General features: G+C 35.5%; 1 protein-coding gene across 1 annotated transcript; it reads right to left on the bottom strand.

Annotated features, from left to right (window-relative positions):
* Positions 1–938: 938 nt before the first annotated feature.
* On the bottom strand, positions 939–22,346 carry LOC149811535 (protein serine/threonine kinase). Its single transcript, XM_089993403.1, has 14 exons — positions 22,061–22,346; positions 16,357–16,476; positions 16,110–16,156; positions 15,813–15,883; positions 15,583–15,696; positions 15,258–15,433; positions 15,078–15,166; positions 14,720–14,837; positions 11,886–11,959; positions 11,707–11,754; positions 7,465–7,636; positions 4,831–4,965; positions 4,303–4,434; positions 939–1,903 (listed from the first exon to the last, which is right to left on the bottom strand). The coding sequence occupies exons 2-14, from the start codon at positions 16,438–16,440 to the stop codon at positions 1,706–1,708; spliced, it is 1,458 nt and encodes a 485-aa protein (XP_089849529.1). The 5' UTR covers positions 16,441–16,476; positions 22,061–22,346; the 3' UTR covers positions 939–1,705.
* Positions 22,347–22,871: the final 525 nt, after the last annotated feature.

The raw sequence follows: 22,871 nt of genomic DNA, 5'->3' as shown, positions 1-22,871 counted from the left end.
CATGTCAATGGGAGAGCTCCCATGAACCAAGACTCTGATACCATAGTAAAGTGTGTATGGATCGAATAACACGGACAATTAATGTGGTTCAGCAGCAATTCTACGATAAAAAAATCTTACTGTTTTTTTCCCATTTCACCGATTGCTAACTGTGGATCCAACTTCAAAATGACTAAAGCTCCACTTCAAGACGGTTTTGTACCTAGTGTTACTTTTGTAGGTGGTTTGGTAGTGTTGAGCCTTGCGAGTACTTTGACTTATAATTCAAGCAATCAATAACCATTAGAAACAGACTATATACTTCGTGCAACACCATAACTTGACCACCAACTTCATAAACTTTGTTAGGGGCATTGAAGCTCATGAACTTGGACAAGAATAACTGACTAAAAAATGGCCTAGTCATGCCAAGGTGACTTTGTGGCAAACTTAAAACACATTCACATATATGCAAAATCTCGCCTCAACAATAAACTTTACGATAGAAAAGGTCATGTTTATAGTTGACAAAAAGGCCTTCCCTCTATGAATTTATCCATCTAGGAATAAGGGAGAAGTCCCTTTTATAATAAACCCTAGCCTACTCTCCACCTTATTCATATGAGTTTAATCTCTCTCTCAGATTTTCTTGGCAGTACTACTTTCTCTTTTTTGCAATTAACGGCTCAATTAATTTTTTTTTAAAAATCATATAACCAAGATCTGCCTAAAAATAAAAATAAAAATTTCTAAAATATCCGGAGATTTCTTCATGCTGAGAAAATCCAACAAGATATGTGTCTGACAACTGGGCTTATAAATGTGGTTTAGAGATCAAATGAGTTTTATTTTGGAAGTAAACAAAGAATCAAACACATTTTTAAATAGAAAAAAAATATAATTTAATAACTTAAATTTGAAAAGTAAAAGTAACTTTTTGATCATAAAGGTTACCACGTAAAAGAAGTCATTATTTTTAAGTAATTTAGTTACTTCAATTAGTTGAATACAGATAAGAATATTATGACCGCTGCAATCTTCTCCTGTTGTTAGGAGGGTTCAGTTTTAGGTAAAAAGGGCTTCTTTCTCTTAATAGGGTAGGTGATATTGTACTGGAAACTTAAGCCAATTGATTGGTCTCTTTGTTGTGGCTTTGATATTTGTAAGAATTGTAACTGTGATATTTGGTGATATTAAGAGGTCTTAAAATCCCGTCTGATTAAAAAAAAAAAAGAAGTGCTCAACTTAAATTCTCACTCTGACGCCATTAAAGATTCAGAGGTCATTTCTATTAAAAGTGGGACTCAAGAAAACTTTTGTATTTCTTTTGGTGGCAACACAATTTCCCGACGTATTATTTGTTTCAATTATCTTTACCGTAAAAACAAGTGACAACCAACTCATGTTGAAAAAAAAAACTGAAAAATTCCCATATCTAAAGTCTCAACCAAACAAAAAACATGTTTAAACTTCCACCTCTTTCTACAATAATGCTTTCCCGAACTTAACTAGGGACATTCCATGCAAACAATAACACACTATGAAGAAAATCAAAACTGAACAATTATGACCAGAGCTCCACGTTTAGGTCACCCTTACCATCCCTCCCTGCTTGTCAGGCCTATGTGAGCTTGTTTCCCACCGCATGCTTCGGTATCAGACTGAAGCTGACCGGAAAACTATTGGGTGAAAGATGATACCAACCAGAATTTTTCCACGGGCATCGTCACCAACAGTTTAATTGTTTTTGCACTTTTGAATTGTGAGAGCTCTTGCCCCCCTTATCTTTGTAGGTATTCCTGGAAGCAAGAGATTTTCTGCCTCCGCGAGCAGCTCTTATAGCCCGTCTTCTCTGCTTGCTCAATTGTGTTGCTACAACCGCGTCACCATTGTCACCGTCACTATGAACATTATCCACTTCCTCCTGGCAAAGAAGATTAAACTGAATCAACAGTAGACAACATAAATTTGTAACAAATTTGGCATGCTTGAGGCTGTTATTTTGGTATCACTTAGCCAGACAATTCTGAACAGAATTCATAAATGGTACTAGATATTTCCCCTTGCAGAGTTCCAAATTTCTTCTTTTATTCCAACGCCGCACCCATAAGATGAAAAATATTATACTAAAATAGAAAAAGCAAGTGGGAAGCCATGAAAATCAGCTTCCAATCTAGTTCAGATAATGCAATCTGCTTCTCACCAGCATCCAGTGGATGAACTCACTGGTTCACTGGAGTAACAATAATGAGTTGATGCAAAGTTCTATGCACTACAATAGGCATGTACAGGTAACTGGGCGCTCATGTTCTTGAGTTTTCTCCTATTCATTAGAAAAATAAAAATCCTAACCAGAAAAATGACATTGTGCCTTTACTGCCATTTTTTTTTCCTCTCCTGCACTTGTTGAAGTGATTATGGGATAAGTAAACCCAATAAAGAACGTCACAAGAAACAATAACATAACACAAGTAATCAACATACCATACAAATAATAAGAGATGATGTTTTCTTCACATGGGGAAACCCCAATCTGGGGAATATTTGTGGCAAAAAATCAGGCAAAGTTCCACTAAGAAGAGTAAATAAGAATTAAATTAAAGTTATTTCATACTATTTATCTCAAAACTGATCTCACTGGGAGAAAGACAACTTGTCATTAGGGTTGCAAACGGATTGAATCTCGGATCCCAAAATACATTGGGAAGTCAGATCAGTTAGGATCAGAAACAGCCAAATTTGGCTTCCTGAATCCGACCCGTTTGCAACCCTACTTGTAATCCTTTAGTTTTTTTTCCTTTTGATGGCAGAGGAATCCCTTTTCAAGGACCGCTAGGAACACCTAAGTCTTCATCTCTCCCATGGTTTCTCTTTCTTCCTGCCCTATTTTCTTTCTTATCTTTTCAACCAACCACAAAGTGGATCAGGACAGTTCTCCCACACCATATAATCCCGACAAGTTTTTCCCTCCTTTTCCCTTTTTCTAAAGTAGTGGGATGGTGTCGGGAAATCATCTGAATTCCTTTTAGCTCTAGAATGCATGTGGCTCTCATGGGTCCACATGCCCACTCCAAAATCCAATTCTAGTTTGGATCATTCTTATTTTCAGCAAGATGTTCAATTTGCAAGCCAAAATATTTTTAAGTTACTGCAGTGGTATGTTTGTTGGCCAATGTTATTTGCTTCAATATGCATGACATGACTGAAACGAAAATTATTAATTATAAACAGTTTTAATTTAATTTGACAATGTCGAACTTTTACAAGATGTCCTCACCAATTGTTATGCAGTGATCCGTTGTATTTAAAAATATTTCAAGGATCATTTCTTCTTTTGCTAGGCAAGCTTGGGGATAAGCTACAATGACTTTGGCTATGACGGTGACTTTTGTCATCCCTCAAGAAAGCCAAAAGAATCATGGATTAGTGGCATTCCACTTGTTTGTCAAACTTAAAACCATAGTCACAAATATCGGTATCAGCTATATCTCAGCAATGCTATTTCTAGCAATATTATAGCTTTGGTGATAAATCTCGAAAAAATATCAGGAAAATATCAGGGCTTCAAATATATATATATATATATATATATATACATATATTACAAAAATAAGTAAGAAAATATCATATTTAGATAATAAAAAAATAAGTAAAAAATACAAAATAAAGAAAAAAACACATTTAAGATGCAGAAAATAAATAAAAACAGTATCAATAATTGATGATAACATGATGTTATCGTAAGAATATCACGATATTCTCGTGATAATATTGTGATATCATCAAATTGGAGATATTTTCAAAATATCATGATATTTTACCAATAATATTGTTTTCAGAAAATACAGATAATATCGCAATATTTTGAAAATATCTCCGATATCTGTGACTATGCTTAAAACTGACCCTCTCCTCAAAGCAATAAGCTTTCCTCCTTAGAGGATAGATTTAAAAATCTGAAATGGTGTACCTAAAACCGGCTTTACTGAATTCCATTAAATAAACCAAACAAAAAGAAAAAACTATGGATCCACCATTCATCAAATTCATAGAGATTGAATTCTAACAAGAAATGTCCAAAGCAAGAAATGTGTCTAGAAGCATGAAACCACTGTAGCAAATTGTCATTAAAAGTTGAAGTCATATTTTGATTTCTCTTCAAAAAAAAATACCAGCCATATAGGAATGATAAATTCAGATATGCTAATAACAGAGTAACAAATAAGTGAAACATTTTATAAAACTTTAAAATAACCAAATTAAGAAAATAGCATCATGCAAAAAACACACTTTTGATTTTTTAACTAAACGTGTGATAGGTACCTCTCCATGCACATGTAAGGACACCGAATTGTTATCTTGAGCAGAAGCTTGGTCCTGAGAATTATCCTTATCTATAGAGCCATCATCATGATGATTGGTTATGGGCTTGTCATCAAGTCTATTCTCAATCAACTGCAGCAGACAAAGACGAGAAACTATGTAACAAATAAACATTATAAAAAACCTTATATTTAGTCTAAAACATTGGACTACAAAAATGACCGATGTAATGTGCATCAGCTTCACTTGGACACTGATGGTTCAACCGAAAATTCCTGCTTTTTAGATTCCTATTAGGCCTTTCAACTACAGTTCAAATCATAAGCTAACAAATATTTTTCTTTTTTCTCCATTTGTTTTCCATTTCTGGAGAAGGTTGGAAAGATAATTGACAAATCCATAAGTGCATTTGCTAGCTTGCAAAATATATTTTACACATGCAAGAGTAAGCAACCAGCATCATTTGCCACAGAACCAGCAATGCCTTGAAAACTGGATTAGGATTTAGAAAACTAACTCATGAAATACCTCGGCTTTCATATGCAATGAATTCAAAGATTTGGCTGCAGAATTAACTTGTTCATCTATTATGTATCCATTGTCTTCGGCCAGATCATTGTCAGATCCTGAATTATCTGGGTCCTCAATCGCACCTTGGATAAACTGGAGAATGTAACTACATCAGATAATTTCCAGCCAGCAATCATATAATTTGCAAACAAGGACTAGAGCTTAAAAACCAAATTATTATAATACAAATAAAAAAACTGAACACTGTATTCATATATTAAGAAAAATAAAAAACAGTGTCCAAACTCCATCTGAAAATACATACTATGAACCGCACTAATGGACAATAAATCAAGAGGATCAAAATATTTATGTTTTCTTCTAAGCAAACCAACTCAGCACATATAACTATAAATATATTTAAAATACTACATAACATGTTAAAAGAACCTCCTAAAAGACTAGTGAAAGCATAGAATCATGAGCTGATAATTGTACATGCACACCACTATGCATTATAATATCAGTTTTCGGTGCCACTCAAATGTTTCAATTTGTTCTGAATATGCTCACCAAATATCATGATCTCAAAGCTTTTCCTTAAATTTGATAAAAAGTCCAAATATTACATAGATTAAATTTTTTAAATGAGCTTATCATGTTAATATTGGGGCATTTGTTGAGAAACTCAGCTATTTTGAGCTTTTTAACTTCTTTAATCATTATTATTTTTCAAAAATCCTCAGACTATTCCAGAGAAAACCCACTTGTTTTCGATTCAACCAGGTACAACACTTTGCTATGATGATCACAAGATCTGTTTTGGTGACTATGATTATAATTATTAAATGAGTGTTGGTTTCCTTTTGTGATTCATAGCTAGTTTGCACAATATTGTTATCTTTTGTGGCTTAATAAGCCTCTACTTACTGTTTTTCCATTTTTAAACTTTATATTGTCTTCTACCTTTTTCTGAGGAAGTATGACAAGTAGCTTTGCAAAAGTTGGTGACATGAAGCAGAATTGCTTTGCTAGTAGGTCCTTCATGAAGCTTTTCCCATGCTTGCAGTCCCATCAAACATCAGCTTGGACTAACACATGTATACATTGTATACATTTATAAGAGCTGCAGATGAGATGAACCAAAGCCAATTCTGGCTGTTTGAGCTTGACTTATATTACATACATGATAGGCTCAAGTTCCACTCAGAAAACTTGAGCAAGTAAGCTTGAGAGCTAGGCTCAGCCTGACTTGGATACATTATATAAAATGAAATATACAATTTCATTGACATGGGTGCCACAGATTTGAACCTGTGACATCATGGTGGAGAAGCCAACCTAGTAATAGATAGAGCATGAATTATTCTTGTGAAAAGTAATGAATGTGTGTGTGCTTAATCTAAAGTCTTGGACAAGCTTATCAGGTTCGGGCTCAGCTCATTTAATTGAAGAAAGCTCAAAAATGAGCTGAAGATTAAGTAAACAAGCTCAACCCGAGCTTTTAGCAAGCCAAGCCCAAGCTTCCTGTGAGAAGCTTGGCTCGTTGCCCACTTTAATCAAGGGAAAAGGTAGCGCCAGAAGAGAACCATGGTGTTGAAATAAAACCAAACTGGTTCTTTGCAAAATTAAAATACAGATCATTGATCAACTTATTGGAAAAGATCCCAATGATGATTTAGAATTTGGGATCCAAGTTCCCTGAATCCAAACGGGAGTAAAATTTGCAAAATCATATTATGCAACCAAACAGTTTGAGGCCCTAAAGAAGCTTCAAATGATATGCTTAGATTTTGATGCCAATGGTTACAAGAAACCAATGAACCTTCATTCATGTACATCAAAAGATATAACATTTACAATACCATAAAATCAGGAAAACCAAAAACTACTGAATTATGATAATATGATTTCTTGACATTTTATGTTACAAAATTTTGAAAACCTTAATATCGACTACAGATTCACTCAGTTCCCAACCTTCACCTGGTGCTAGCTAGGTGTGGGACAATGCCTACGGCCCTAGGTTGGCTAGACAAGTGCCTTCCCAATTTCAATTATATAGGCGTACACTGAGTTTCAACCTCTCCAGCATTAAAAGGTGTTTCAAAAACTGCCTTGCCATACTTGTGACGACGTCTGATTTAAGAAAGGAAATAACAGATCTGTAGAACTGCGTGCCTGGTATTGCTCTACTATTTATTGTAAGCAAGTGAACTCATGATGGAGAGATCAGTTTGCTAATTCCTTCAACACCATTAAATCAAGGCATCCAAAGTCCAAACATATGTATGGGATTACAATCTCTTGGTTTTCCTCCAAAAACTAGTATGGGCAACATAGGACAGTAGTCATTAATTAAGCAGAATATACAGATAGAAGAAAATCATAGTAAAACAAGTTGAAAACCTTCTAAACACGGTTTTCTTTTCCTTTCTAAAAGGTTATATCATATGAACATCATCTCAAAAACTACCAACACAAAAAAGCAAAAACGTTATTGCTGCCTTAGAAACATCAGCTACATGAAGATTAAAATAAAACTTTGCAAGCTCAATCTGAACCACATAGGTAACCAGCCTCTGTCATGAAACATGGAAATAGTTATGGATAAATATCCACTTTCAGTAAGGAATAAGGATTGACAAGTACCATCTCAATATCATCCTGGTCTTTCTTTGCAAAGCCGCTAGCAGCTACCTCCTTATCCAAAAAACCTGCTGTTTTAGCTATTGAAGAAAAGCAGGGTTTTCCATGTTCACAGGTGTCCAACTCAGACTCATCAAATTGATCATTTTCCACCTCTTGGAAGGAAAAGTTGAACCTGCAAGACAGAAAAATCAATTGTTATATTCTGGGATACTGGCAATCAATTCTTCTAGTGCTATCAGGTTTCTGGCTTTCTTCAAAGGCAGGAAGGCTGGCTTATCATGCCGCTCTTGACAGTTGCAATAAGTTTTAAAACCTTTAACTCAAGGAAAAAAATATAAAGAAAGAAGTTTTGAAGTTGCAATTTTGAAGTCACCAAACTTCAATACATGGAACTTGTTGGAGAATGAATTTGCCACACTGCGCATATACTTGTAAGTTCTCATATATATGACATGTGTTATGATTTTAATGAAAGGAGTAACGTTTTCCCTATCATGGAAACAGGACATATAACCTTGTGTGGAGTGAGATTGGACGCAAGGGATTTTCCAGATTTTAGTTACAAGTGTCCTCCCAAAACCATCATACTCTTCATTCTTAACCATAAATCTCACCTATGGGTGTCAGTCATTTCTTCACAGTTGACACATAAGTCTACTTTATTTATTTATTTATTTTTGCATCTTTCATCACTAGGCTTTTTTTTTGGCACTCGCACTCTGATTCATTACTTTAACAGATTGGACAACTTCAGCAGTGGTCGGATTTGAATATGTACATTTTTACCAAATCCAGTACAGGACTTGGGTCATTTATGGATTTATTAGGAGTAAAACAGTAATAGCCTGCTACATTTACATTAAGAGAAAGGCCTGTAGGTTTCACAGTTTCAGTGAGCTCTAACATAGTGTGGATGGGAACAAACTCTAGCCAAATCCCTTGTCCTCCTTTCCAGTTCTCCTGCACTCCTAACAAATTTTCCAGTCTCCAGTGTGTAAAACTTGTATCATATCATACATACAAATGATAAATCACAGTAACGGAGGTTCACACAATAAGATACACCCACTGTAGTGCAAGAAGGAAGAAGGATGATGAAAGAACACGGAAGAGCCCCTGCACTAAAGATACTGCAAGAACCACGATCCCAAGAATCACGATCTTTCAATGGCCACCTTCCAAAGGGCCAAGAGTACAATGGCTCTGATACCATGTAATGAAGTATGTGGAATTACAAGAACAATGTGCAAAAGCACATTCCAATCCAAGAGTGGACAAAACAAGGCAAAATACAAGCACAAAAGTGCATAAGCACAAGTCCACCATGGGACAACACAAAGAGCCAACAAAGGACTAGGCAAACAAGTAAAAGAATAAGCACTTTTATTGATAAGATGCTTTGGAAAGCACTAAACAATAAGGGGAGGCATCACCTATTTATACACAAAACAAAGAAGGGGAGGCCAAATAAAAAGACAAATAAAAATAAAAAATAACTGTTTCTAATGAACGGTTATTATTATTACAAGTGAAAAGGCAAAAATACCCCTATAGAGCATTAACTATTACAAAACTGAGAACCAGTGTTATCAAAAACGCGCCTTGAGGCACACAAGGCGTGCCTCCCCTTGAGGCACGGCCCTCTGTGCCTCAATGCATAAAAAAATAACAAAAAGATTTCTGAGACATAATCAACAAGATTTTTGTAGGTTAATCTCATATATTTTCCAGTTATTTCAGTTATGCAATCAGTTTCTTAGTATATTACTATATTTTAACTTTTGTTGGTTAATCTCGTATATTTTTCAGTTATTTCAGTTATGTAATTAGTTTCTTAATATATTTTAACTTTTGTTGGTTAATCTCATATATTTTTTAGTTATGTAATCAGTTTTTAGTTACTTTTATATGTTAATCTCATATTTTTAGAATAATCTCATATATTTTAACTTTTGTAGGTTAATCACATATATTTTTCAGTTATTTCAGTTATGTAATCAGTTTCTTAGTATATTTTAACTTTTGTTGGTTAATCTCATATATTTTCCAGTTATGTAATCAGTTTTTAGTTACTTTTATATGTTAATCTCATATTTTTTAGAATAATCTCATATATTTTAACGTTTGTAGGTTAATCTCATATATTTTCCAGTTATTTCAGTTATGTAATCAGCTTCTTAGTATATTTTAACTTTTGTTGGTTAATCTCATATATTTTTCAGTTATGTAATCAGTTTTTTAGTTACTTTTATATGTTAATCTCATATTTTTTAGAATAATCTCATATTTTTTTAACTTTTGTTGGTTAATCTCATATATTTTCCAGTTATGTAATCATTTTTTTAGTTACTTTTATATGTTAATCTCATATTTTTTAGAATAATCTCATACATTTTAACTTTTGTAGGTTAATCTCGTATATTTTCCAGTTATTTCAGTTATGTAACCAGTTTCTTAGTATATTTTAACTTTTTTTGGTTAATCTCATATATTTTCCAGTTATGTAATCAGTTTTTAGTTACTTTTATATGTTAATCTCATATGTTTTAGTACTTATTTGAGATTTTATATTACTTATTGGTTGTTATTTCATCAATAAAGCATTTCTTTATTTATTTGTATTTTTAGATATTTTTTATAATTTTTTAAAAGTTTTCAAAAAAAAATTGAGGCTTAGGCTTTACGCCTCGCCTCGGTTTTTGGTGGAGCGCCTCGCTACGCCTCAACGCTTTTCACAACACTGCTGAGAACATATAAAATATATGAATATGTATATATATACATGAGTATATATATACATACATATATATTAACAGCACACACTATATATATATTTATTTATTTATATATTTATATTTATATTATTGTATAATTCTATTTATCTTGCAATTAAGTTGCCTTTTTTTATTCATTCAACTTTTGTTCTGTTTGGTCAAATAGAATTTAAAAAATTTAATACTATTTTTTATTATTTAATATTTTATATTTTATGGTTAAAATTATTGCAAATTTTTAATTCATTGTTTCTATCACTATATCTTAAAACCTTCTGATATAAACTACAAAAAGTTTTTACAATATTGATCATATATGGAATTGTAGGTTCCACTCCTACCAAAGAGTGTGGAAGCAACTTTAGGTACTTGTGAAACTTCAATGGGGAATTGTACGTCACCTAGGAGGAGATACCAATTAGAATAAATTATGGTGGATATGATTAGCTTTAGTTAAACTTAATTGACTTTAGATGAGCATAGTCTAAATAAGAGCAATCAAACTTGGCCTGAATGGAACTTGATTGAGATCAAACTCGTTATTCACAAACGACTGAATTTCTCTCTTCTGAAAACTAAATATGCAATTCATTATGAAAATTTTAATTTCATTTGCGCTCTTAACACAATTTTTTTGTAAAATTCCTGATAATTAATTTTTAGAGAATCTTTATTCTACAAATTTATTGTATCTTTCTTAAAATTGCCTTTATTGAAGCAAAAAAGTTTTATATCTAACATAGAAATTGGGCTACCAACAGTAGTATCCTAGCACCATAGCTGGTCATTGTCCTCGGGATTAGTCATAAATAACCAGGTTTAGCTATCTTCGACCAAGCCAAGTCAGACAGGATTTAGCCAAGGTTGTATGGCAATCCAAGATGTCCTATTCCAACAATTCAAACTTGAAGACATTTAGCTTGACTCTATCAACTTCTGCTAAAAAATGTACATGGAGATAGCTGGGCATACCTGGTTGCCTGATTAGTGATTCACCTACCTTCTTTGAAAAGCATATACAAATTTACCAGTAAAACCAGCCTATTCAGTCAAAGGTTAAAAACCTAAGTAGGCAATATGGGCATTAACATTAAATTTTCAGTTTTCTCCAAGCTTGGAAATTCGGTTAGCTTCTCTTCTGGGAGAAACCTCAAGAAAAGCATCGATGAATACAGCAAACGGGGAAAATTTCCTTCACAACAGATATTTTTATAACAAAACAAAATAAATGCATTGGAGATTCAAAGAACATCTGAAGGCACTTCATGCAGCTACCGATAATCATGCAATTTCTAAAAAACTATCAACTGCATATAGGCATCACACCTGAATTTAAGTTGATAGGAACTCGGATAAAACAATAAGAGTTCATAATACTGAAAATGACTTTGTAAAGCAGCTTCTATAGGCAAAGTGGTAAATAAAAAGATGCATTTTTTTAAGCACCACTCAGTATTCGTCCAATTACCTCTTACTGAAAAATTTGTATATGCAGTCAACATCACGATCAAAGTACCTGAAACCCAAGTTTTTTAGGGAGATTTTTACATCTTAACAGGCGTGGAGGGAGAAAAACAAAACAAAGAGAGCACACATAAACAAACAAGGCAGTTAAAGGTTAGTTAAAGGTTAACCATTGAAACATACATTTGTGCATTTCGATGAGAAACCGATACCATTTGAGGAAAGTCTATCATAGTCACATTTTCATTGTCATCAATCTACCAAACAAACACAGCTGTTAGATACTAACAAGGTAAACAATAAACACTTTAAAACTATAAAGGAGCCTTCGGTTACAAATGCGCCATTTAAGCTAAGATCAGTGCTCATAGCTAAAGCATAGAATTATAACAAAATATATCGACTACAAATAAGAAACAAATAAAAGAGAAAAGAACAGATCTCATAAATAAAGAACTAATATACTGGAATCAAAGTATCGTCCTCCTAATGGCCTGTCATGGAAACATGTCATTTGGGTGGTGTGTTCCTGTCCCTGGTGACCCGAAAATGCAGACATTATTTTAATATCTAATGGTTTTTAATCATTTTTAATGATATTTCAATAAAAACTGATGACAGACTTATTCTATGTACTATCAATAGGTGTAACAAGTCACACACTCATATTCCGGAAATACCAAAACAAAAGAATTCCATGGTCAAACTACCAAACAGAATAAGATGACCTAGAAATCTGAATCCTAATTTCTTTTTTTTATTGAAAGTTAGGACTTACCCATTTTTCTGGACCTAACTTAATGAAATACCCCATCCAGTAAAACGGAAGAATTATAAGTCTCAAAAATAATAGATAGGAATACTGCAAATAGAGCCATTGTGACACCCATAAGGGGTGTAGTTCCCCATCCAGGAGCTACTTTACCATATTCCGAATTCAATGGTTTTAATAAATCACCTATAATAGTTCATCTTGGCCCATATCTGGAACTTACCTCAATGGTTTGTGTAGCCATAAATCCTATTGCATGCATTGTTTGAGATATGTTGACTTTGTACACGATTCTGTTGTAAATAAACTATCTTATCGTATATCCATCCATCGCGCTCTTGAAATTTCCTAATAATGGAAACTAAAACTCTAGTCGCCATCTCCATATCTGGTTTACTTGTACTAAAATATCAAAAGATCATTTTTTATTGATTAAAAAATTAAAAAGTTAGGTGTCCCCATGCCTTATTTTTGAAAAATTTTCATAACTCACATGTCAAACTTGTGTCACATGTCAGGTTACCTGTATCCTTGTGACATAGCTCATGGCATTTAGAATTTCACATTGGTCTTCCCTATGCAAAAATTACCAACTCGCTCCCTATTCCACTTTGCACATGATTTTGGTTAACAATAACAAACACAACTCTGATTACTAATGTATTCACATTCAAGCTATGTCACAGGGACTCGGCCAACTAGGTGCCGCACCGGCGTCGACGCGACGTGGGTGCCAGTGCGGGTGCGGCACCCGGTGCAGTCAACCTGACCCTAGGTATGGTCAACGCACCCAATGTCATTTATGTCCAACTTTTGGACTATATATATATATATATATATATATATATATATATATGTTTTTTTTTTTTGCCGCACCCCCGCACCCAAGTTTTTTTAAAGTGCCGGACCCCCGCCCGCACCCATGTGACATAGCATTCAAGGAATAAAAGAGATTCACTACGACATCACTACTCATATACTATTTAAATAATCCAACTCCCTTACACACACAAACTTTATGTTCCACGTATGTTTTTATATGTATGCATGTATATATGTATGAATTCATATGAATAGATACATACGTATATAGCAAATATTCCTCTATAGGCAGTTGAGCAGTTTTCTTAAGAGAAAAAAATCCCCTTACTATTTTAGTTTGTCTAAACATGCTTTATTACAGGTTAAACTTGATACAGTTCTCTGGGTTTCCTGAAATCTATGTCACATGGGTGCGGGTGCGGCACTTTCAAAAAACCTGGGTGCAGGGGTGCGGCAAAAATATAAAAAATTATATATATAAAGTCCAAAAGTTGGACATAAATGACCCTGGGTGCGTTGACTGCACCCAGGGTCAGGTTGACCGCATCGGGTGCGGGGTGCGGCACCTAGTTGGAGAATCCCTGTGACATATAGGGCAAAAAACAATTTCTTGGCATTTTTTTTAGTCCGAGAATTAGACCAAAATGATCCTGGGTGAGTTGACCGCACCCGCGTCGAGTCGCGTCGACGCGGGTGCGGCACCCTGCTAGCCGAATCCCTGTGGCATAGCCTGAAATTAACTCTTCAGACCAGATTCCTAAAATCACACAAACAGCTCTTTCATTCATTACTGAGACACACTCTTCAAAAAATCCATGACTAATTAGCGCAGGTGAATAACTGGCCTTGCTTGTCTTGTTAGCCTCTAGACAATTGCACCCCACCGCCCTTCTCACAGATTAATGACAACTCCCGTTTCACATAACTCCTTAGACCAAACATATCCATTGTCGTAGGTTTATTCTAGCTGTTCCTTTTCTGCCCATTAGCTAGCCTCAGCAACCAAACCAAATGAGCATTTGGACATATCTGACTCTTATGGTGTAATCAAAATAGGCTTCTCGAGGCTTTGTACACACCATCCATCACAAAACGAGTTGTTCCGTGTGGCATGAGATCCAAATTGGTCCTAAGTGTCTCTTTTCTTCCGATCATGTAACAAGTAGCCCTAAGAACAGAACTTGCTTGACCCAAGACAAGTTCAACATAACATACAAATGGATGTGTGATCTTTGCACCCAGTGGGAGTTGGTTGTTGAAGGCTGGGAAATGCTTGAAGTCAACAAAATGAAACTTTAGCAGGCAATCCTAAAGTCAAGAATTTTCACCTGTTAACAGTATTTAAGACCAGTGACTCTGCAAAGGAGACTGACAACGAAATGGAATGATTTATTAAGGGAGCAGATAGCATTCAAAAGCATACCATTATATTAAACTCATTGAAATCACAATGAATCAGACCATGCTCTGCCAAACGAACAACAAGACCGATGATCTTTTCAAAAACCACATCTGGATTTTGCAGTTGCTTTACCTGCACACTGCAAAAAAACAAAATAACAGCATGTCTAGCCATAAGATCATGTATACAGCATAAACTAATAGATATCAGAATTAGAATAACAGGCATGATGAAACCAGCAGAATATGAGAGAAACATGTTACACTTTGAAAAGGAAATTAGAGAGATAGAGACAAAAGTAAAAGCACGATTACTAAAGCTACCAAATAATCAAATACACAAAAAGTCCAAGTCATTCCAAGAGCTAAATGAAGCTTACAGTGGATATCCAGAGATTAGGGACATAACCACGCAATGTCTATTGCAGTCCACTGCTTTCGGAACAGGGAAATCGTGTTCTTCCAAAGCCTGGAAAATTGAATGCCAATAAAAATGAGATGCTGACATTGGAACAAGAGTGTCCACTCGAATGCAAAAATTAGAGGAAGGGAAAAGCAACCTTCATGAAGGAAAATTCTTTGAGCGCCGCAAGTCTTGAGAGGTAGAGCCAATTGTAGCTATTGCGATGCAACAAGTAATCACGCTTAGATTTGACAGCTCTGAAGGAAATCCTGCCCAGCCTGTGTAGTTTCATAGCCAGAACAGTTCCATCTTCTGTAGCAACCTCAAATATATCTTTGAAATGGAAGGAAGGCTAATGTCAGTGGAGGATCCAAAAACCTTTTCATTTAGACTACCAGAAATCTCAATCTTAAGTGAAGTGCATGCGCTCAATGACCAACATGTGGATATGAATTCACATAGAAGCTGAAATGGTTGATCACCTGACTCTTTTCCGACACCTATCTGGCGTCCAACGGCAGCAAACACACCACGGTTGACGAGAGTTTTGATTGCAAGGAAATCATAACCAAGGTAGGTCAAGCGGAAGCCATCATCTGTAGAAGACGATGATGACAAAGGAGATGGAACTATCAGCAATGTTTCATTTTTGCAAGGGCCACTTGCTTAGAAAGCAAAAGCCCTACATAGAGAGATAGAGAAACAAGCTTACACTTGGAGGAGTCATGATGCACCAGCTTATGCTTGAGCAAATTCCTCAGCACTTTGTATGTGCCACCATGCCTGCAAGACAAAAACCGCACTCGAATATGGTTTTGGTGTCACAACATGAACGAAAAAGCACATAAAATTAAGAAGAAAAAGAGAAGGTAGTTTTCTTCTTTTTATTTATTGCAACAAGAGAATTTCTCAAAGAACCAAGAGAGATGAATAAAGATTTTCAAGTCGGAAGGAACTTGAGCTGGATTAACAAATAATAAGTAAAGAAAAAAGATATAAATAGACTTACTTGAGAGAAGCAATCCTATCGATGAGCTCTGCAGGAACAATCTCGTGCTAAAGAGAGGGAAATAAAAAAGAAACTCAACGTTAAAGGATAATGACAACAAAACCCTAGTCCAGTCAATGGTCCCATCACCTTGAAGTAAGCAAAAGTGTGAAAAAGAAAAAAGGCCAGAAGCACCTCGTTCAGAATAGAAAAGGGGGGAGGGAGGTGGGGGTGTTGTTGAGGGTTGGGAAGGATGGGGTGCACTCACATTCCTCATGCCCATCTCGACAGCGGTAAGAACTCGAAAGTCATCCTTTGACAGGTACCTCAGAATGTTCACGTCCAACTTCATGGTTGGCGTTGGGTCCCCTCCGTATCAGCTGTTAACCTGTACGCAACCCAGTTATCTGAAAATGGCTGTTTGGATGACAATAAACTTGCTTTTGCAATTTTTCCATTAGAATAACCCATAACAATTAGTTTTTAAGTAAAAATTAATGTTTTCATGGTTAAAAAAAGGGATATTTTACAAAAAACAAAATAGAATCCATCATGTCATTCACATAACAGTTTTTTTAGCATCACTACATGTGTGGTTTTTCAACATTTAAACATTACATTTAAACATCCAACCAATGTTGTGAAAAGTGTTGCCTAGCAAAGCGCTCCACCAAAAATGAAGCAAGGCGTAAAGCGTAAGCCTCAAAATATATTCTTAAAATCTTTTTCAAAAATTAAAAAATATCTAAAATACAAATAAATAAAAAATGCTTTATTCATGAAGCAACAACCAATATAAAATATGAAATATCAAATAAATACTGGAAAATATGACAATAACATGTAAAACAGTAAAGGTAACATTAACGCAACAACTTGATATATTTAAGTATCTAACAAATAAAATATGAGCATTCAATGAAAAATGAAGTAACAAAATCATTAACAATTAAATTTCTCAACATGTCATCATCATATAATACATATTAGCATTAACAATTATGCATTTGTCCAAGACTCTTACAACATTCACAAGTGCAAATGAAGGACAAAAAAGAGATGAAATTTGTATATGAAAATCTACAAACTTACACAAACAATCTTTGCATGAAAATTTACAATCCTACACATAAACAGTCAATTGGGGAATCCACCTATCAAAAAATTATTTTTAAATAATGACACAAACTAACATTCAGAATTTGATATATCCAATCTTTACACAAAGCAACACATACACAGTCAATTACCTGTACATACATAATCACATGCAATCTTCATATAGACAAACTGACTTACAGTTAATTAATTACACCGATACTCCTGCAGTAGCTAGTATTGAGCAGATCTCAATGTTCGTTATATTTATTCCTTCAAACAACAAAAGATAAAAGCCATCTAAAAATCAACAATGGATAATGCATATAATTCAAGAAAAATAAAGCAATTTAAACATCCTCCCTTGCATGCTTAGATAGAGGCTATAGAATAGCTATAAGTGGAGAACATTCCGTAGGTCACTAACAAGTAACTGGATCAGCTGGAAGACGCAATTTGCCAATGAATAAACCTAAATAAGCCCTTTAGAAACACAATTATAGTTTTTTTATTCAAGAAGAAGAAAAAGGAAAGAAGAAGAGGAAGGCGGAAAGAAGATGGAAAAAAGAAGAAAAAGGAGAAGAAGAACCGAAGAAGAAAAGGGAAGAACAAGAAGAGACAAAGAATGAGTGTAATGCCCCGAAATCTTAACCCAAATTTTGAGAACTTTTTTTTTTAAACAGCGGAAACAAGTAATACTATAAGGTTAAGTATTCTGGAACATTACAGGAGAAGCAAGACCCAAGGCGTAGCTAGGGGGGCAGGACTGGGCTGTAGCCCAAACCTGCCTCCCGAAACAGTTAATTTTTTTTGTTTGTTTTTTTAAAAGCCCAGTCCTAGCCAAGCCCTGATTCCATATGAAATAGATTTTTATCCATTTTTGTAGCCCAGTCCAGTCCTAGCCCAGCCCTGACTGCAGCAAATAGTTTGATTTGTCCATATGAAATAGATTTTTATTAATAATTGTAGCCATTTTTTATTTTATCTCAAAAAAAAATTTAGGGGGCGTTGCCCCCGAACCCCCGACTATCGCACAAATAAATTTTTTTTTCCTACACCCCTGTTTGCCCCCCCCCCCCTCACATGAATCCTAGCTACGCCCCTGGCAAGACCAAAACATTTGTTTCATTTCATTATCAATGAATAATAACATCAGAGTTTCTCAAACTATCCCTGGAACAGTAAATCTAAAATCTCGATCGAAAACTCATCCCACAGTCGCTCATAAACTCTATTCTTCACCTGAAAAATGATAAATTTATAGGAATTACACTACAACTGTCTAAGTAGAAATTACTGTAATTTTTCTTGCAGGTATATCATGTGTCAAGTATGTGGTGCGTGTGCCGAGTGTGATTTTCAGCATATACAAGAATAAGTCTACGCTACGACAGTCAATAATGTATCGAAAGCTAACTAGCAGGTAACATCGTTAGCAGCATTTAAATATCGCATAACCACATATATGAATTCATGTAATGATTCAAAGGAATGCAATTATGACAATTACATAATTCAAGTATGCATTCATACAGTACGGTGCATCTATTGGGCATAAAAGAACATTAATCAATACCATGAATCACAATTCAAGTAGAACAGGGCATTTAACATGCATTAGAAGTTAACATCACGCATCCACCAAACATATAACAATTAAGGAAACAGATAGCATATGCATCTTCTAATGTATAGCATGAATATGCATGATTTATGTACAATGCATGAACATTTCATTATATTTCATTAAAGTTTCTTTTTCCATATGCATGACCTATTTAATGCATACAATTTAAGTTCCTCTTTTTAATTACCGTTGTCCGCGGATACACCAAACGGGTAAAATCCCCGAGGTTAAGTTAGGTTACCAGGGTAACTTAACACACAATTTGTATTTTATTACTAGGTTTTCAAACTTAGCCCTCGACCGATATCAGGAAACAGCATCATCCATCGGAACATTAGACCTCCACATCTAATGTCAGAGACACAAGAGATACCCCACGCCTACAAGTCTCACTTTCTTGGTACAAAAAACAATCACAGTTATGACAAACACACCACCCCCAGGTAAAGTGATGGACTCTCCCTAAAACCGTGGTCAGGAGAAGGAACCTCAATATCGGGTTTAGGGGACCAAATTTAAGGACACAGAGTTTTTGTATCCTCACAATCTCTCCAAGACCGAAACTCTAAGATCTTCATTCTCCAGATGAAAGATCTCATAACGTATATTACATTGTTATTATTCATTATCTTTTTATTAAGAGCCAATTATTGATTTTTGCAATTCAGCATGAAAAACAAGGCAAAAGCTCGCATCTACCCCTGCGAGAGCCATCACGAGACTCCAGTCCGTGAAAACACATCAAACAGTGCAATATAGTGCAATAAAATTTTATTTGCAAATCAACATGCAAAATTAATAACATACGCTTGCAAATCAACATGCAACCATAAACTCGCAAATCATCATGTGCATGTGTTCACCATCCATGTGTTCACGGTCTACCACCTGTGACATCAATAAAACAACACAATTAAAACCATAATATAAATGTGATTTTTGCGATGCATTTAAACAATCAAAGAAAAAGCAAACCAAGGCTCAAGGCTCTCCAGGCCTGTGATGATTCATTTAGACCATCGATGCATCGTATGCAAAAATCATAACAATATGCAATGTATGCAATGAGGTCAACATGCTTCCAAATACACATCCATTCAAACCAATTTAACAATGTGCATGAGTTACCACAGTCATATGCATGTGTTCACCATCCATGTGCAAGTGCTTTAATGTAATCACTTAACACACATGCATTCATCCATAATTCATAAGTACATGAGAACATTTATGCATGATTGTACATGTCAAACACACATCGATTTCATGTATGCACATGTACTTGAAATTGATTCATAAATGCACGATAATCAAACATGTCCCATAAATGTAGGCACATGAAACTTTTCATTCATAACATATATTAACATTCACCCACATCAACAAGACCCGGACCTAGGAATTGAATTTCAGGGTTGCACACATTCATATCATGTATGCACCTGTACCAAAACAAACTTTGCAATAACATATTAACAGAACAAGACATTCAAGAGAATGTATCTCAAATATTCACAATTAGGGAAAGGTAAACGATATGGTGTAACCTAATACAAAACTCATAGTCAACGTTACTTTAATCAAGTGAAGTCAATTCCTACTGTTTCAAGAAAATCAGAGTTGTGAAAGCAATTCATAATGGTGCAATAAAAATCAGTATGGTGAAAGCAGGTCATACTGTTGCAATACAGTTTAACTATATCTAATCAGAGGATAACAGGGTATGCTAGTATAACAGGGTATGATAATCAGAATATCACAGGGTATACAATTTCTATTAACTGATCGGCATACACCAAGGTATTCAATTGACACAAACTGATTAATGAGGCATGCTATTAACATTAAAAGGGTATTCAATTAACACTAATTGTTCAGAACATAACAGTGTAGTCAATTAACACTAACCGATATTCATTTTAGCAAGTATACTTCTAATGATTACTTAATTTTGAACCTATCAGTATATATGATTAGGTCACATACGGTCATTCCTTTGTATTAAGAGTTTATAAACCATTGAGTAATTGCATAAACAGGTAGTACAAAGTTAAGTTCAAATGTGCAGATTCAATGTTTTTTATATTAAACCTATATTAGGTATATATATATATATATATATATATATATTAAAGCTCTTTGTACTATATAATGAAAACAAAATGTGAAACATACACCAAGCAACAAGGAATTTGTCCTTCATAGGGTCTTGCATAAGCCTGGGGTATGGCCAAGATAAGCATGTTCCTCTCTAACTGTGTTTCACAAATGAGGACAGTTGCAAGATAAAAAATGTTTTCTGCAAACAATATGATATACTTGCCACTTTTCTGAAATGGGCAGTAAAATCCCAGACACATTTCATCTAGTGCACTTACTGACTCCTACAACTAGCACGCTCTATCGTTCATCTTGAATCCACAATGGGCCAATTCATGAAAATTTTGAAAAGAAAGTCGTAGAGTCTGCTTGCATGCAACAATTTCAAGAAATGACATTTCTTTCATAACTTTTCTTCAGAGTGCAGGCAACGACTTCTGTCATTGGACTCAACAATGCAAACCTTTTTGGTCAATAACCTAACACAGAAACTTTTGGATACAGAATTTCCAACAGATAAAGATTTTAGAAGAACAACTTGAAAGTAAAGGTTACATAGGAATCCAATGGCAACTAACTCAACAAGTAGATCTTGAGTTTGATTTACAGAGATCAATTTAACAGAAAGACTTCATGCCCAAAAACAAGCGCAAGTTGGTCTGACATAGGGTCTGGACCTTATACAGAATCACATTTTTTTTTGTATAAGCCAAAATACAAAACTAACCACTGTATATATAAGTGCACCCTCACCGTTTGCTGATATGGTAAACAGGGAACCAAACGAAGGCTTCACGTGTGTGCAACCCAAACTCAGAATCGTGATTCTGCGTTTTTGCACAACTTAAACCCACTCATAGGGGTCATGCTCAACGACTTCACCTATTTAAACGGATAGGCTACGAAATCCCAACAGATCCTACATCAGAATCGAAAATTCCAAAAGGAATTTCGAACAACAACACAAGGCATAATTGAAATCGATACTTAAGCAAAAGCACAAAAACCCTACTGTCAAAAGTTCACGATTTGGGGCTTCCCAAGCACTTCAAACCCCAAATCCTCCCCTCACTATGGATTTCCAGCAACCCCCATCCCATGCTCAACCCATAGAATACCCAAAAGAAAAAAAAAACAGTAAACCTACCTTTTTCGGACGACGTGATTGCTGCTACAACGAAGGAGAGGTCGGTCAGCTCCGGTGAGGGTGGCTACCGCTGCGAGAAGTCGAGACCGGGAGGGGAACATGGAGACATTGAGAGAGAGAGGCGGAGAGGAGTCGAGAGGAGGTGAAGACCGAGAGGGAGAGAAGGGCTCGGCAGGGGCCGGCGGCGTCGACCCGGTCACACGCAGGGAGGTGAGGGCGTGGAGGAGCTTGTAGGGAGAGAGACTGAGGGCTTACCAGAGGAGACCGAGGCCGAACGGGAGGAGAGACCCGGGCAGGCGACAGAGGCGGGGAGGGTTTTCTCAAGAATGAGAAAACTCTAACCCCTCTGATGCTTTATAAAAGCATGGGGTGGGGAGTATCCAGTTCGGGTCCGGATCCGACCCCGGGTCCGACCCCTTTTTTTTTTACATGCACCAGTGGGTGCGGGTCTGGTTCGACCGAACCCCAGCCCGTGACCCGCGACCCACCACAGCCGGGTCCAGGTTTTGCGCATATCTGGATCCATCCAAGGATCCGGATCCATTTTTAAATGTTTAACTTATTAAATATTTTAGTTTTTTTTTAATGCAACCCAACTAAATCAAGATTTCGTGGATCCAGTTACATTATTATGGATCTCTACTAACTTATTATGGATCTCAGGTCCATTGTGCTTCATACACCCTTTAAATAAATCTGGATCCAAGGATCTGAAGTTTTTATCGTACCTTGACTTGGAACCATGGCTTTAAATTTAATATTTACGAGTCCAAGCCAATTAGTATGGACTCCAAGCAGCGTATCTCAGATC

The sequence above is a fragment of the Nuphar pumila genome, chromosome 17, assembly GCF_984573655.1.
Source record: "Nuphar pumila chromosome 17, dmNupPumi1.hap1.1, whole genome shotgun sequence".
Classification (NCBI taxonomy): domain Eukaryota; kingdom Viridiplantae; phylum Streptophyta; class Magnoliopsida; order Nymphaeales; family Nymphaeaceae; genus Nuphar; species Nuphar pumila.
This window is presented reverse-complemented; position numbering and strand designations above follow the sequence as displayed.

What these genes read in the sequence shown, in the direction of transcription:
- LOC149811535 (XM_089993403.1), bottom strand. Translation starts at nt 16,440, where the DNA reads ATGAAGTTGGACGTGAACATTCTGAGGTACCTGTCAAAGGATGACTTT. An exon ending in CTAATCTCTGGATATCCACT is followed by an intron (nt 14,838 to 15,077) that starts GTAAGCTTCATT and finishes GTTTTTTTGCAG; the next exon opens with TGTGCAGGTAAAGCAACTGC. An exon ending in CATTGCATATGAAAGCCGAG is followed by an intron (nt 4,435 to 4,830) that starts GTATTTCATGAG and finishes TGTCTGCTGCAG; the next exon opens with TTGATTGAGAATAGACTTGA.